The sequence below is a fragment of the Gopherus flavomarginatus genome, chromosome 4 (assembly GCF_025201925.1).
Source record: "Gopherus flavomarginatus isolate rGopFla2 chromosome 4, rGopFla2.mat.asm, whole genome shotgun sequence".
In the NCBI taxonomy this organism is placed as follows: Eukaryota; Metazoa; Chordata; order Testudines; family Testudinidae; genus Gopherus; species Gopherus flavomarginatus.
The window spans coordinates 42,520,037-42,538,318 of NC_066620.1; the positions used below are offsets into that span (position 1 = coordinate 42,520,037).

At 44.0% G+C, this 18,282-nt stretch overlaps 1 protein-coding gene across 1 annotated transcript in view; it reads right to left on the reverse strand.

Moving 5' to 3' along the window:
- Positions 1-18,282, reverse strand: part of MTA3 (metastasis associated 1 family member 3) — a 213,261-nt gene that overhangs the window by 59,894 nt on the left and 135,085 nt on the right. Inside the window, exon 10 of the mRNA XM_050951856.1 lies at positions 9,125-9,199. Within this exon, the coding sequence (XP_050807813.1) occupies positions 9,125-9,199 (75 nt within the window). The remainder of the gene's footprint in view (positions 1-9,124; positions 9,200-18,282) is intronic.

Consider the following 18,282-nt stretch of genomic DNA (forward strand, 5'->3'; position numbering starts at 1 on the left):
GAGCCACAACTGGAGGGGCCTCATGCGGAGCCGAGCATAACCGGTCACAAACGTGCATGCTGCCATGTGGCCTAACAGGCTTAGACATGTCCGCACTGATGTCAAGGGGGCTGCCCGCAGTCGTTGAACGATCGCCGACAATGCCTGGAACCTCGGCAACAGCAGAAGAGCCCTGGCCACGGTGGCGTCCAGGACGGCCCCGATGAACTCCACCCTCTGCGTGGGGATCAGGGTGGACTTGTCCATGCTGATCAAGAGGCCCAAAGTAGCAAACAGGCCGGTGATCACGCGGACGTGGCTGCAAACTTGCAGTTCCGACGTGCCCCGAATTAACCAATCGTCTAGGTAAGGGAACACGTGGATACGACTGCGCCGAAGATGTGCCACAACAACTGCCATGCATTTTGTAAATACCCTCAGGGCCGTAGAGAGGCCAAATGGGATGACTGCAAATTGGTAGTGAAGGGGGCCCACCACAAAACGAAGGAAACGTCTGTGGTGTGGCCAAATGGCAATGTGAAAATAAGCGTCCTGCATGTCGAGGGCGGCGTACCAGTCTCCCGGATCCAGGGATGGGATAATGGTCCCCAGGGATACCATGCAGAACTTCAACTTCGCCAGGTATTTGTTGAGCTCTCGCAGGTCGAGGATAGGCCTGAGGCCTCCCTTGGCCTTGGGGATCAGAAAGTAACGGGAATAAAACCCCTTGCCTTTCTCGTTTTCCGGAACCGCCTCTATAGCTCCTTTGCTGAGGAGCGTCTGTACCTCCTGCCGAAGGAATTGCTCGTGAGAGGGGTCCCTGAAGAGGGACGAGGAAGGGGGGCGGGAAGGAGGAAACTATATAAACTGCAGGCGGTATCCCGTCTGTACCGTGCGTAAGACCCAGCGGTCCGATGTTATTTGGGTCCACGCCGGGAGGAAAAACGAAAGGCAGTTGGAAAATGGGGGGGAAGGATCCGTGGGGAAGACTGTTACTGCGCCCTCGGGCGCACCTTCAAAATGAAGGCTTGGGTCCAGGCGGGGGCTTAGAGGAGCCTTGATTCTGCCTCCCTTGGTTCCCCGAATGCCTACGCCTTCCATTCCTGCCACGGCGCCTATTAAGGTCCTGCCGTTGGCGGAACTGGGGATATGGCCTGCGCTGCTGTTGCTGCTGTGGCCGGAAGGGTCTGCGCTGCGTTCCCGGCGTGTGCATCCCGAGGGAGCGCATAATGACCCGATTGTCCTTTAGACTCTTAAGTCTGGGGTCTGTCTTTTCCGAAAACAGGCCCTGGCCTTCGAACGGGAGGTCCTGGATGGTATGTTGGAGCTCCGGAGGAAGGCCAGAGACCTGCAGCCAGGAGATACGGCGCATCGTTACCCCCGAAGCGAGGGTGCGGGCAGCCGAGTCTGCAGCGTCCAAAGAAGCTTGCAATGATGTACGCGCAACCTTCTTGCCCTCATCTAGGATGGCTGCAAATTCCTGGCGGGCGTCTTGCGGCAGCAGCTCTTTAAATTTGTCCGCTGCCACCCATGAGTTGAAGGCGTACCTGCTGAGCAGGGCTTGTTGGTTCGAAACCCTGAGCTGCAGCGCCCCAGCCGAGTATACTTTGCGTCCAAGGAGGTCCATACGCCTGGCCTCCCTGGATTTGGGGGCTGAAGCTTCCTGCCCATGACGCTCTCTGTCATTTACCGACTGTACCACCAGGGAACACGGTGTCGGGTGGATATGGAGGTAGTCATAGCCTTTAGAGGGGGCCATGTACTTCCTCTCGACGCCCCTCGCCGTAGGGGGGATGGAGGCCGGTGACTGCCAGATGGTATTGGCGTTGGCCTGGATCGTCCTTATGAAGGGTAGGGCGACCCTGGTGGGAGCATCCGACGAGAGGATGGTGACAATCGGATCCTCGATCTCCGAGACCTCCTCGGCTTGTAGGCTCAGATTCTGAGCTACTCGCCTAAGGAGGTCTTGGTGCGCCCTGAGATCCAGCGGGGGGGGCTACTGGAGGAGGTGCCAGCCACCGCTTCATCAGGGGAGGAGGATGAGGAGACCCCCGGCAAGAAAGTGTCCAATGGGGGGTCTCCCTCGGCCCTCGCCTCTGTCTCAGGAGCCAGAGCGGAGTCTTGCTGCTTGGACCCTTCCTCTCCATCCGGGGAGGGAGGGGTGCGAGACAACGAGGCTTCCGGCACCCTGTGCTCCGCCGTCGCAGGCCTAGCAGGAAGCTGTTGGGGGCCCTGGGCTTGATGGTATGCCCATGGGGTCCAAAACCCCCACTGCTGCGGGCCTTGGTCCTGTTGTGGCGGGTCTTGGAAGAGCGCCGCCTGCCGGTCGGTGCCCAGCGCATACCCGCTGTCCGTTTGCAAAGAGACCGACGGCTGCCTAGAAGGCCACGGCGGGGCCGACCCTGGCTGGTAAGGGTCTGCGCGGGTCGGCAGCGACGATCTTCTCGGTGCCGAGGATCGGTACCGGGAGTCATAGCGGTGCCGGGATCGGGACCGGGACCGGGTTCTGTCTCGGTGCCGGGATCTGGACTGGTACCGGCCGCCGCTTCGGTGCCGGGATCGGGACCGGGACCTGCCACCGACGCGGTGCCGGGAGGTCAACCGGGACCGGGACCTGCCACCAGCTCGGTGCCGGGAGGTCGACCGGTGCGGCGAGTGACGGCGGGACTGGCTCCTGGAGTCACGGTGCCGGTATCGGCGGCTGGAGTCAGACCGCGACCGTCTGGAGGTCGATCGGTGCCGCGAGTGCGACCGGTACCGCCGAGGGGAGCGGTGCCGGGACTGCGAGCGGCGATGAGATCTTGACCTGCCGTGACGTCGGGACCTGGACCGCGAGTCCCGAGACGCTGCCGACATCATGGGCTTGCCTCTAGATGCGACCCGCACCGGAGGTACCGGGGGTGGCAGCTGAGTAGGCTCTGTCAAGGCAATAAGGTCCCGTGCCGAGGCGAAGGTCTCCGGCGTGGATGGGACCAATATCTCAACCCCAGATCTTATGGGGGAGCTTGGCGGCACCGGACTCGACGGACCCGCCGGGCCCGGAGTCGACGGTGCCGGCGGCGCCGCGGCCGATGTCGAGGCCGGGCGCTCCAGTCGGGTCTGCCTGGCTGGAGTAGCAGACGCTGACGGTCTTGGTTCTGCACCCGGTGCCGGAGAAGGTCGGTGCCGGGGAGTCTTTCCGGTGCCGGTGCGATCCAGTGCCGGCGCCGAGATCACGGCCTGCGAAGCCGCCGGGTCAAGTGCCGCCTCCATAAGGAGAGTCCGGAGTCTTTGGTCTCTCTCCTTTTTTGTCCTGGGCTTAAAAGCCTTGCAGATGCGGCACTTGTCCGATCTGTGCGATTCCCCCAGGCACTTCAGGCACGCGTCGTGGGGGTCGCTGGTAGGCATAGGCTTCTTACAGGCCGCACACTGCTTAAAGCCCGGCGAACCAGGCATGAGCCCGGTGCCGGGTGCCGGGAAGGGCTACAGCCCCCCGGCGAACAACTATTTACAACACTATTTACACTTAATTACTTACTAACTATACTTAATCGATCTAACTAACAACTATAACAATAACGAGAGATAACAAGGAGAGCTAGGGACGTGGAGGACAGCTATGCCGCGCTCCACAGTTCCAACGACCGACACGGCGGTAAGAAGGAACTGAGGAGCGGGTGGGCCGGCAGGGATATATATTGAGCGCCATGGCGGCGCCACTCCAGGGGGCGACCTGCCGGCCCACTGGAGTTGCTAGGGTAAAAAGTTTCCGACGAACGTGCACGCGCGGCGCGCACACCTAACTGGAATGGATGTGAGCAATCACTCGAAGAAGAACCATGAGTCTCTCTCACACACACACACACAGAGGTTTCACAGATGGGCAAAAATAAAAAGGGCTCTCTTCACAATCCCTAAGCATTAGATCGGGGGTTCTTAAACTGGGGGTCGGGACTCCTCATGGGGTCACGAGGTTATTACATGGGAGTCACGAGCTGTCAGCCTCCACCCCAAACCCTGCTTTGCCTCTCACAATTATAATGGCATTAAATATATAAAAAAGTGTTTTTAATTTATATGGGGCGGGGGTCGCACTCAGAGGCTTGCTGTGTGAAAGGGGTCACCAGTACAAAAGGTTGCGAACCACTGCATTAGATCATCAGAGCAATAGAAGAAAACTAGGTAAAGAACGAGAAGCAGCCAATAAATCTTAAGGGCATTTGCAGAGGGAAGAGGGAAACAACCTCGCCTCAAAACCCCCACAAGCCTGAGCCTACACAGAGGACAATAGAAAAGAGAGAAATAAGCAGTATGTGGTAGCTACATTTTAGTACTTCTGCTGATGTTGTGTCAAAATGACATTTTACCATTTTTTTCTTCTTTATTTACTAAAGTGGATCATATGCATTCTCAATCATACATACTATTTTATGTATAAACTAGAATTTGGGGGAATGAAGGCCAGATGTATGAAAAATGAAAAAGCAATTTAGCATTTTACATTCTTATTTACTAAAACTACTGTTAATCTTATATGCTTAGGTATATAACATTGCTCCCTAGAGAGAAGAGTGGTTGTATCTTGCTTGAATTTACATTAATCCTCAGATTACAAATACCAGGAGAGAGGAGGAGGGAGTAGAAAAAGAAGACCAACCAACATGAGGATGCAATTTTGAAGTGAAATCTTGGTCTTAATGAAGTCAATGGAAAGGATGTGATAAATTGGACAGTGGTCAAAGAACAGCCACCAGAATGATTAAAGGATTGGTAAACATGCCTTAAAGCGAAAGACTCAAAGAGCTCAATCTGTTTAATTTAACAAAGAGAAAGTTAAAGGGTGACTTGATCAAGTGTATAAGCATCCATGTGAGGAACAGAAATTTGATAACAGAGGGCTCTTCAATCTCACCCAAAAAGGTATAATACGATCCAATGGCTGGAAGGTGAAAGTAGGCAAATTCAGACTAGAAATAAGGCATACATTTTTAACAGTGAGAGTAATTAACCATGGGAAAAGCTGCGTAAGAGATATGGTTGATTCTTCATCAGTGCCTATTTTTAAATCAAGATTGAATGTTTTTCTAAAAGAGATGCTCTAATTCAAACAGGAATTAATTCAGGGAAGTCCTGTGGCATATGTTTCTATGATTCTATGTTATACATGAGACCAGATTATACAATCATAATGGTCCATCCCGGCTTTATAATCTATGACTCTGAGAACAGACTTTAATGGGGTCAAAATTTCACCCAGAATCTTTTAAATAAATGCCATCCCTTCCCGGAAGCATATGTTCTGAACATCTCTTCTCTAAGGAATGTACTGTCCCACAATTTAACTAAATGTGTAGCAATACTCAGTTTTTAACAAAACAAGAAATAAAACAATAGATTACATGTCTGTCTCATTTAACATAATAAATTAGCAATTCCTGTAGGTCAGACATTCTCTACAGTAAATAAAATGTTTAGTTTTGCAGAAAGAACACTATAGGCCTAAGGGCATGTCTACACTGCTATGCAGTTTGGTCTACAGGGGATGTGAAAAGCAGTGCACAACGAAGTGCTTCTCTGTAACTCTCCCATGTGGATTCTGTGGCAGGAACTAAAAAGGTTCCTAGTGCACTGTAATGCAGTTCTCTTCAAATAGGACATTCATGTGAAGTAGGAACCTTTAGGTTCGCACACACAGCATTCACCCAGAGGAGTTACTGCGCAGCACTTCGGTGCACACTGCTATTCACACTCCAGTAATCTGAACTGCAGGGAGGCAGAGACGTGCCCTTAGTTCATTTGTGCAGCATCTTTTCTGCTTAAGGCTTAGTCATGATGCCTCCTTACACATGAACCAGAAATTTAAGAGAAAAAACAAATGGGAAAATAAGAGAATGGACCTACAGTGAGTGAGTCCCCTGGCCTCATTCGGTTTCAGAACTGCTCTCTCAGGTAGTATTCATGAAAAATGGCAGACTGACAGCAATGGTAATTGAAGTCCGAGATTTATCTACTTAACAGGTTCAGTACAGGCAGCAAAGCTTGCCGTACCTATTTCCCTTCACCTTGACTTGGCAAGACCACCCTCTGGAGATGAGGTGGCAGAAGAGTCTCCATGCACATTAAATCATTGCCTTTACCTGCCAAGCAAGATTATCAATCACAGGAGAACCTCAGAGTTACAAACACCAGAGTTACAAACTGACTAGTCATCCACACACCTCATTTGGAACTAGAACTATGCAATCAGGTATCAGCAGAGACAAAAAAACCCACCAAATACAGTACAGTGTTAAATATAAACGACTAAAACAATCAAGGGGAAGCAGCATTTTTCTTCTCCATAGTAAAGTTTCAAAGCTGTATTAAGGGTCAACGTTCAGCTGTAAACTTTTGAAAGAACAACCACAACATTTTGTTCAGAGTTACAAACATTTCAGAGTTACGAACAACCTCCATTCCCCAGGTGTTCATAACTCTGAGGTTCTACTGTAGTGGAACTGTCATGTGGAGACCTCCCCTCTGGACTGAGATGACCTAGCCAATTCACACAGGTGAATAAACAGTCACTGAATAGTAAAGTTTTCAGATGAGAACAAGCCCTCTAAAGCTGAAAGGATACATATATCTCAACCTGACCCATTCCAAGTCCCCTGGGTTTTCCTCCCCCACTGAAAAGAATGTTTTGAAGTATGGCTCTGCTCTGAAAATGACTATGTAAAAATAGCACTTTCTTGCTGAACAAATTTTCTCCATGTATGTATTCGGTTACTGCTGTTTACTCTGGTGATAAAAAAAAATGTTTTTACTAAATTTTATTCCTTTAAGCACTGCAAAGTCAACTCAATGGCAGGACCAAGTTCTGAACTCACTCACACCTTTCTAATCTTGCAACCACTGGGACTGCAGAGACTTAAAGGAGGATAGAAATGAGATACAATGAAGTCATAGATGTAACAGAGAAGCATTTGGCATATAGCATTTCTATTACTGATAATGATGCATGCCTCTGAAAGAACACATCTTGACTATCAGATTCCAGGATGAGAGTACAGGATCGGGAGTTAGAAGATATATCTTTTGACTAGTTAATTGAACAAATTGGTTCTGGGTGTCATCAAGGGACTATAAAACCAGAACCCTATAACACCATTTGTATACAATCACTTTTCAGAGTTACAGCTGCACTTTTGAAACTGAATTGTGTAGAAGCACACATTCAATAAATGGCACACACTGATATTTGTGGTAGGCAGGATCTGTTAACCAAATCCCAGTGAACTTCAGAAAAATTCTGCAACACAGCATCTTTCTCAAACACTGTAGAACAAATATTTCCATCCAAGTTTTCCAGCAATGGTAATCAATCACCTGACCAACCTAATAATGTTGATATGGATTCGATTTTCACTGTGATTCAGCCTTACTTTAAAATATTTATTTTTAAGTAACTGTTTTAATACAAATCAATTCTCTGATGCACTCACTTTAGCTCCCAAACTTCTTATCAGTAACTGATTCCAGCAAAGCATCAAGTTTTATTTATACTTTCACCTTTCTGATCATTCCAGATCCCACAATGCCCAGCTGATGATGAAGAAATTTGAAATGCTACACATCTGGCTTGCACATTTAATGACGAATGTCTGGAGTGACTTTTAGTTTTAGGCATATTTACAGCTCAACTTCCCAACTGGCAAAACTTTTCCAAGATAAAAACTTGTTGGGCAAAGAAACAGATGAAAGGCTAATAAATCTCAAACAATCTGAACATACATGCTGTAGTAGCACAGCAAATGATGACACACCTCCCTCCTCTAACTTCCACACACTAACAACTGGAAGATGCAGCCATACCATCAACAAACTAGAACTTAGGCTAGAGCAACAATCTCTCTGATACTCTGCAATGGATTCTGGAAATGCTGCACAAACCTAACAACAACAGTTTTATTTTCAGCATCTGTCTGCAATATCATTACTAATTTTATGGGATTAAATTATGGATTTAAATAACTGAATTGTAAAATCACAAATCAGAAGAGAATTATTTTATAATATTTTGGAGCAGCCGAACCAAAGAATACGGTATGTAAATACACAATGAGGCAAATCCTGCAGTGACCCTATCTCCAACATCCCAATGTAGGTACACAAGGTAGGATAAAAAAAGCAGCATTAATATATTTCTGCTGCATAGGCAGCAAAGAATTCAGGCAGGAGGTCACCACATCCATTGTGTGCCACTGAGCTCTTCATGGAATGTGAAGGACCACAGGGCTTGCAGGGGGTGGCCAGTGCATCTGGTAAACAACACAGAACCACTGAGCCAAAAACATAGAACCAAAGACAGCCCCAGCCCACTCCCCCATCCCATGCTCTGGAGCAGAAGCCACAGCTCAGTTATGCAGAAAACTAAACATATTGAAGATTCCATCCTTCGGACCTGCAACCTGTCTAAGCAGAACAACAGCTGTTTAATGTAAGCTCTGACTCTTGCTCAGAATTTGGCCTCATGTATATTCTTTGCTGTTATTTCTGTGCTGTAAAGACAAACCATGACTGAAAGACATGGCCTCAGTTTTGATACTAGAACTTACTTCCTTTCTCATCAACATATAAAAATCAAAACTACAAAACAACACCCATAACAACTGCTATGGAAGGCAAAATAATCCTGCTTCATGAGACTAGTTAGATGAACTAAAGTAGAGTAATGTGGATAGCCTTCTCCCTCCTTTTCAGTGTTGTGTTACATGACCTGACTCTGTAAAATGGCTCATTCAGCCATTTAAAATAAAAGTCTCAAAGGATCATGCATATTATCAAAAATGTAATCATTTTAGAATTTTTTCTTTTTAAAAAAATGTACTCTGGGAACAAAGCACTTTATTTTAAACATGCAACTGTTTAACCCTGTTAAACACCTTTTAGACTGATAACTAAACCTTGGGAAATCAAACTGCAGCAAACCAAGATCAAACCAACTTAGGTATTTTAAAACCCCCAATCTCAGAAATAATTTTAGAACAGTTCTTTTTAAAAAGGTAAAGGAATATACAAGTGTCTAGAAGATACTATTTGTAAATAATTTTTGTACAAGTCCGTTGTTTTAAGACTATTACAGAATATTACAGGTCCATTCATACTGAAATAGCCATACAATTACCTGTTGTACGTATCTGTCAGTAGTTTTCCACATGTAATAATATTCAATGATGCTAGTCAGCGACTTCCAAGGGAGCTGAAAAACATTTGGCATGAATTAAATAAAATCAAAGTGTGTCAGAAAATTTAAATATCCGCATTTTATTTAGAAAAAGATGAAGCAAATGTTCTTTGTATGTTAGAAAGATTCGGAATTAATGCAAACAAAAATGTTAAACAAAGTAAAACGTATGGGGATGGCTATTTTTAAGCTACATGCCTAAACCTTTGGTTCTATATGGGCAATGCAGAATCCAGTGTAATACCACACAGAAGTACATTTCTCTCACTTTTTTCTTTCTTTTTTATAGGACAGGTAGAGAATAACATCACAATTAGAACAAATCACCTTCACAGGAACTTCACATGTGAAAATATACCAGCCAGAATATTAGCTCAATGCCAATACCACAGAGGTTGGCTGTCCCACTATTGGTAGTAATGCCAGTGCTAATGATAGGGGTGGGCTGTCATGCCATGACCTTCCCCAATTTCTGGCTGAAACCAAATACTTAGGGCCCTACCAAATTCATGGCTGCGAAAAATGCATCATAGACCATGAAATCTGGTCTCCCCTGTGAAATCTGTTCTTTTGTGTACTTTTACCCTACACTATACAGATTTCAAGAGGAAGACTAGCATTTCTCAAACTGAGGGTCCCACCCCAAAAGCAGATTGTGAGGAGTCATAAGACTATGGGGGGGGGGGAGGGGTTGCAGTATTGCCACCTTTACTTCTGTGTTGTCTCCGGAGCTGGACAGTGGTGGATGCTGGTTAGCCACTCAGCACTGAAGACAGCACCGCAGCCAGCAGCGGCGCAGAAGAAAAGGTGGCAATACTATACCAGCAGCCACAGAAAGTCCTGCAGCCAGGAGAGATTCCTAGAAGTGGGTCTGAGCTGGCCCTGGGAGCGGCCCCTGCAGGGGAAGAGGAAGTCCTGTCCCTCACCAGCTTGGCCAGGACCAGTAGCTGGAGCCCAGCGTATGGTAGGAGCCCTCAGCCAGGGTGCCCAAAGTCCTGCCCCTCCGTGGCTCCAGGCCCAGCACTCCGGAGCTCGGGGGTTAAAATGGCCTTGGGCTAGCTGTGTGTGGGGGGTGGGTGTCCCAGCAATGCAAGGTTTATTTTTAAAGTGCCCTTTGCCATTTTACAATATTGGCATAAAGATGAAATCTCCCTTTAAAAACTGACTCATGTATAAGAGGTTAAGTAAGAGGTTCTAATACATAATAGAAATCTTAGTACCGTTTCAATTCAACGGTAAGCATCAGATTGTAAAATTTTCATCTCATACCTCTCTTAATTCCACTGCCCATTTTAACTGCCCTCTTCCAATGTTGGCCATATTTTTATACATATCAAATAATGAAACAAATCACAAATTATTTTCCAATTAATATTGTGTGTGTGTATGTAAATACACATTTCTCTTTTCAACGTTCTTCCAGTTTCTCTAGTAAATAACAAAATAAAATAAAAGAGATTTAAAAAATGCTGTTTCAAGAGAACTCCAAGCAATCCATGAAGGCGCACAGATTGACCTCAAAGGACCAGCTCTGCTGAGCCACCACCCAGTACTTGGGTCCATACCTTCTTGAGATATTACTGACAGAATTTACACATATTAGATGATGCAGCCACCGGGTGGTGGGTTCTCAGAGGGGTCCTACCACAGTAGTCCCAAAGGAGAGGGGAAATGCACTCACTCCAGTAAATGTTGATCAGCCCTACCTTCCTATCACTTTAGTCTAGCCAATCCTAGCTTCTCACTGTTATTCGTTCCCTGAGTATGGTCACTGCTACTTACACCCATCTGTTGATACTGGTGGCATCCACATCAACAAAAAGTACATTTCTCTAAACCTTACTAATCGTTTTTCATGATGCTGCAATACCAGCATGGACAGCCATTCAGAGCGCCCCAGTGGGCAACTGGGTTCATAGGATAACATAGGAAGCCACACCATTTCTACAGCTCTTGTTCTCAACTGAGGAAGCCTGCCCGGCATGCTGGGTGTGAAAACCCTGCATTCCAATTGGCTATCCGACTGACAGGTGAAGAGGACTCCCTATTTGTCCAGAAGAATGTAACCACTTATGGAAAACAATTAGGAGGCAAGATAAATGTGTTTTTCAGTGGCTGCATCTGCCACAGAAGTTGTAAACAGCTACAGAACTGTATATTTTCATTACCAAATTTTATTATGCATTGATCACAGGAAAGAAAAATTACCATCTGCAAACAGATGTGTGATGTTTATGTAAGAGGTAGATTGGCAGTGAGGCAGCAATGACACAAGGACATGCAGAGTTGATCTGCAATTTCACCAGCTGCCACAGGGTAAAGACAGAACCCCTGGTAAGTCTGAAAATGCTAAATTTGATTTTTAAATATTTAGCTTGGAAATGTACATGCATTTTTAAACCTCAAGTCACAGGTCCAAAATGTTAATGATTTACAACCTTTACATTCTTTTTTTAAACAGCTTTTATTTTCACACACCAAGACATTTGAGAAGCAAGAGTTATAAATCTCTGGGAAAAAACAGGGTTTACAATGAAAATGACAACAGACCCTTAAATTATAACAGCACTCAGGAAGTCACCACAACGAATGTCTTCACTCTCGGACCAGGGAAATAGTCATATTTTGGGGAACACAAGGTTCTGTTCTCTTCCTATTGTACTATCTTGAGGTGTGAAGAAATTCAAATGTACATTCAATCTAGTACATTTATATTCATTATAAGTTAAAGGTTCTCAGGAAAACAGGAGAACATCAAGAAATGAGGTCCTGATGAGAAATTGATGAGAAGATAGCAGCCTCACAAACTACTATTCAAACCTATATTGGAATGCTATAAAAACATCAGGAAAATAAAAATTAAATAGTATACTATTGAGACTTCATGGTCTGTTGAAAAGGTAAGGCAAATTCCTTTACTATAATTAATTTACCGTTATGAACTTGCTTACTAATATTAGTTCTTGTACACTTTGAATGTGTCAAGCACTATGCAATGCTAATTATTACTAATTACTGAACAGTAAATAAGGTTGCAAAATGCATTGCCTCTAAAAAGCCACACAGTATAAAAGAGTGGCGATTGCACCTGCCAAGTGTGGCAAATCCAGAACTATTCTGAAAGCAGTATACCTTCAAGATGTAATAATTCAAGCTGTCATTAAGTTAATTATGATACTTATTGAGTGTCACAACCAACCTCTTTTTGTCACAGCAGGTAATCAAGGATTACCTATACCATATTATCAGCATGTCTAAATTGACTTCTTAGAACAGAGCTACAGATTTTCCTTTGATATTAATGTAACTTTATTACATCACCTTTGAGTCAAAATAAATAAGCACACAGGGATTCTTAGTCACAGTTCATCAGGTAAGTATTACTTTATTTAACATTAAGGATTAAGTCTTGCAACAGATTCTTTTGGAATATGACATCTATATTTCTAACTCAAGTTTTGTTTGTTTGTTTGTTTTTTAAAAAGATCTCTCTCCTTTTTTTAAGACTATACTGTTAAAAAAACAGCAAGTCTGACTACACAAAACTATTTCAGGGAGTGGTTGGTAGGGGTTTGTAGGATGCAGCTATGTGAAAAACCTTACCCGGAGTCCATAAACTTTGAGAAGAGGGAATAATGTTCATGAACACATCAAGCCTGAGACTGAATGAGTTCAAGGTTTGATGGAAACATTTAGCACTTCTAAAAACTTACTAGCATAAACATTTTTGTCTATGGTTTTCACTGCTTACCTCTAGCTCTTCTGTGGTAAATAGGTATTTAACAAATTTTTCTAGTAAGCCTATTAATTGACACTACAAAAGCTGCCCAGGAAATAAGTTCAGTTTATACTATTTTTATATATTTTTCTTACTTTTAACTTCTGAAAATAGTGCATGTGAATAACTTTGGAAAAACTTATGAAATCAGTTCCTTTATCTTCATATAAAAACAAAATCAGAGTCCACTGAGTGTCAGAAGCCTTTACATGACTGAAAGCCTCTCATCATAAATCTTACTGACTAATGCTACAGGAATAGCTACGTGAAAGAAGTGCTCTTCTAAGGATACTCTAAGGTGACAGGCTGCTTTTCTAAAAGTAGAGAACATAACTGGGGGTAAGAGGAAATCCCACTCTGACTTCAGAGCATATAACTGATCTGTGCTTCTGCCAGGTTTTACTCTCTGAGTCAGTATTAATATGCTTTCAACTGAGCCCAACAATGATTTTCATTCTCTGTTTACCGTCATTTAAACAAGAACAAAGTCTCTTTCGCCTTTTTTCATTCTTTGGTCCCTCTGAAGCATTTTTAAAAGTTTTCAGTAGGCCATTTTACATTTCCAACATTTTGTGCATTATGGATCAGAAGTGATTTCTGCAATGTTCTAATGCATTAATGGGAGTGGTCAATTATGCAGGTAAAAACAGAATTTAACTAATGTAACACCATATAACTAGACTTGGAAGGATTAGATTTTAATGGTAAATGATGGTAAAAACTGATTTCACTGTACACACAGAAACTGACTAAAAATTATTTTCACTGATGATAATCAAAACTTACAGACAGATAAAGTAAGAAAAATGCTTCCTGAGAACTTATTAGCATTTGATTTAAGGATATATCCTTTGTATATTTTGACATGTGATCCTGACAATTTGTGTTTTAACTTTTTGAATCTCAATATCTACTGCCATAGAATAATTATTGTCCGAACCATAATTTCCTGCAACTGTGAAAATATAAATTAATAAAAGTAAAAAGATGCTTACAAATAAACAGTGATATTATATGTTAAAATAATAATAATTAAAAATAAAATTCTGCCATGCCTAAAATGAACACTGAGAATAAAAGAATAATGTAGGAAACCCCAACAATAAAGTTTACATTTATTTGGCCACAGTTTACATTAAGGTTCTATTTATAAAGGGTTAATACATGTTAACAGATGTTTTAGGTATGAGTTGTAGTGTCACAGATGGTTGGTAAGCACAACAGCAGTGATATAAACTGTAATAAGCAACTATTGAGCTGAACTCTATAACAACTGAGGAACCATGTATTAACACATCTATTAACCATTGTGACAAAGTTCCTCCAACACAATCAGGCTTGATCACTGACTGTGGGACTCTTTGATGACCCCCAGCTCCTACATCCTTTTCACCTCTGCTTTGATCTCCTCCCTTTTTGCCGCTGGGACCTGATAGGGCCTTAAAGTTACCTTTGCCTCAGGGTCTGTGAAAATGTGGTGATATGCTTCGGTGGTCCGACCTGGTTTGGTTGAAAACATGTCCTGGTATCGGTTGATCACCTCAGTTACCTCCTTCTTCTGGTTTGGTGTCAGACCAGTGGATATCCTGATCTGCTCCTGCATGTTATTTCCTTGGAACGGGGTCTCTTGGGCCACTACACATGCCTCGTTGGTGCCAAGGCTTTAAGAGATTAACGTGATAAATTTGTTCTTGTTTCCGGTGTCCTGGCTGCCGTACCTTGTAGATTACTTCCCCCACAGGTTCAACCACCTCATATGGCCCCTGCCATTGGGCCAAAAGCTTGCTCTCTGCTGTGGGTACCAACACCATCACCTGATCCCCTGGTTGGAACTGTCGGACTTTTGCCTGGCAATTGTAATGGGTTTGCTGGGCCTCCTGCGCCTTTTCCAAATGTTCCCGTACAATAGGGATGACCCAGGCTATCTGTTCTCGCATCTGCAACACATGGTCAATTATATTTCTCTCCTCATTGGGTCCCTCTTCCCAGATTTCTTTTGCGATATCTAGTATGCCACGGGGGTGGCATCCATATAATAACTCAAAGGGGGAAAACCCAGTTGAGGCCTGAGGTACCTCCCGGATTGCAAACATAAGGTAGGGGAGTAGGGTGTCCCAGTCCTTCCCATCTTGACTTACCACTTTCCTTATCTTAGCCTTGAGGGTTCGGTTAAACCTTTCTACCAGCCCATCGGTCTGCAGATGATAGACTGAAGTTCTTAGGGTATGTATATGGAGCAGCGTACCGAGGTCCTTCATTAGCTTCAAGGTAAAGGGGGTATCTTGGTCTGTTAATATCTCCTTTGGTAGCCCCACTTGGGCAAAGATCCCCACCAACTTCTTATCTATCGTTTTAGAGGCCGTGTTCTGCAGGGGGAAGGCTTCTAGGTAGCAAGTAGCATAATCCAGAACGACAAGTATATATTGGTGGCCCCAGACTGTCTTCTCCAGGGGTCCCACTAGGCCCACGGCTATTTGCTCGAAGGGGACCTCTATGATGGGAAGGGGTACTAAAAGTGCCCTCAGGTGGGGACGGGGACTGTGCAGCTGACACTCCGGGCAGGACGCACAATACCTTCGCACTTCTTCATGTATTCCGGGCCAGAAGAATCATCGAAGGACCCATGCCAGGGTCTTTTCTATCCCAAATGCCCCCCAAAAAGATGACTATGGGCAAGACTTTATACAGCATTCTGGTGTTTTTGAGGTACTAGGATATGTTGTACCTTCTGCCTCTGTACTGGTGGATTTGTTCACGTCAGAGATCTTCCCCTCTCGTGGAACCCACAGTCTGGGTCAACTTCTCCTGTGCCTGATCAGGAGTTGGGAGGTTTGGCGGGAACTCGGGCCCGCCCTCTAATCCGGGTTCCAGCCCAGGGCCCTGTGGATTGCAGCTGTCGATAGTGCCTCCTGTAACAGCTGCATGACAGCTACAGCTTCCTGGGCTACTTCCCCATGGTCTCCTCCAAACACCTTCTTTATCCTCGCCACAGACTTTCCTCCGGGTGTCTGATAATGCTTGTACTCCTCAGCCCTCCAGCAGCACACCTTCTCACTCCCAGCTCCTTGCGCCTCTTGCTCCCAGTTCCTCACACGCACACCACAAACTGAAGTGAGCTCCCTTTTAAACCCAGGTGCCCTCATTAGCCTGCCTTAATTGACTCTAGAAAGCTCCTGATTGTTCTGGAACCTTCCCTTACCCAGGGAAAGGGGACCTACTTAACCTGAGGCTAATATATCTACCTTCTATCACTGTCCTGTAGCCATCTGGCCTGATCCTGTCACACCATTTATTAACTCTCTATAAATGGAAACTTAATACAAAGTGTAACCCCTTATTTTTCATTGCCAGTATCACAAAAATTTTCTTAAATGTAACTAGTTTTAACGTATTAACAGAACTGCTTCTTATAGGATGTAATTTTCTGCCAGGAGTATGAACTGAATTCAATGGACATTTTCTTCCTTGAGAACATCAAAAATCATGTAGTAACACATTCACATCTGTTCAAAAGGAAGCTCTTCAGAGACACAATATCCTTTTCTTCTTGTCAATATTCACCTCTATTTATTTTAGAACTGTGAAAGTGACCTGACAACATGGAAGTCGTCTTTCCATGTACAGCATTGGCAGTGGAAGTACAAACTTCCTCACATTACCCCATATGCCTGGTTTAGAGGGGCTTCAAGCAGAGCTGGACAAATAACTGATTTTTTGGTTTGGTGACCAAACCAGAAAAAACGTTGTGTTTGGTTGAGAAATACATTTTATTGGTACAAAATTAAACCTTTCATTTTTGGGTGGTTTTTTATCTTCCTTCCTTCTCCATCACTTTTTTTTAAGGGAAAGCTACATTTCTAAATGAAATGTCATTTCAAAACAAAGAGTCAAAAATGTTTCAGCTTTTCTGGAATTTCCCCCTCCCATTTTTTCTTGAGTCAAAAATACTTGCCAAATTCAATCTGAATTGATGAACAGTTTTGGGCTAATAAGCTATTTGAAAAAAAAACTGGCCAGCTCTAACTCAAACATCATGTACACTTAATACTTGGTCTCCTTGAAGAGATTGCTAATAAAGGTGCTAGTTGGTAAAATATATGATGTGGGAGCAAAGAATGCTGGACATCCATCCGCAACGAACTGAACGAACTGAGATCTCATAACAGAGACTTAAGGACCGTGAAACCTGCATGTACAAAGGCACCTTAGTCATATGCTTCAATTATAACTAAATTATAGGGCTGTCAAGCGATTAAAAACAGTAATCGCAATTAATCAGACTGTTTTACAATAACAGAAAACTATTTATTTAAATATTATTGGATGTTTTCTACATTTTCAAATATATTGATTTCAATTACAACACAGAATACAAAGTACACAGTGCTCACCTTACGTTTATTTTTTATTACAAGTATTTGCACTGTAAAAAAACAAAAGAAATAGTATTCAGTTCACCTAATACAAGTATTGTAGTGCAATCTCTTTATCATGAAAGTTGAACTTACAAATGTAGAATTATGTACAAAAAATAACTGCATTCAAAAATAAAACAATGTAAAATTTAAGAGCCTGCAAGCCCACTCAGTCCTACTTCTTGTTCAGACAAACAAGGTTGTTTACATTTGCAGGAGATAATGCTGCCCGCTTCTTGTTTACAACGTCACCTGAAAGTGAGAACTGGCGTTTGCATGGCACTTTTGTAGCCGGCGTCGCAAGATATTTACATGCCAGATGTGCTAAAGATTCATATGTCCCTTCATGCTTCATCCACCATTCCAGAGGACATGCATCCATGCTGATGATGGGTTCTGCTCGATAACAATCCAAAGCAGTGTGGACCGACACATGTTCACTTTATGTAGCTGAGTCAGATGCCACCAGCAGAAAACCGATTTTTATTTTTGGTGATTCGGGTACTACAGTTTCCGCACTGGAGTGTTGCTCTTTTAAGACTTCTGAATGCATGCTCCACACACCGTCCCTCTCAGATTTTGGAAGGCACTTCAAATTCTTAAACCTTGGGTCAAGTGCTGTAGCTATATTCAGAAATCTCACATTGGTATCTTCTTTGCGTTTTGTGAAATCTGCAGTGAAAGTGTTCTTAAAATGAACAACATGTGCTGGGATATCACCCGAGGCTGCTATAATGTAAAATATATGTCCAAATGCGAGTAAAACAGAGGAGGGGACATACAATTCTCTCCCAAGGAGTTCAGTCACAAATTTAATTAATGCATTATTTTTTAACAAGTGTCGTCAGCATGGAAGCATGTCCTCTGGAATGGTGGCCGAAGCATGAAGGGGCATATGAATGCTT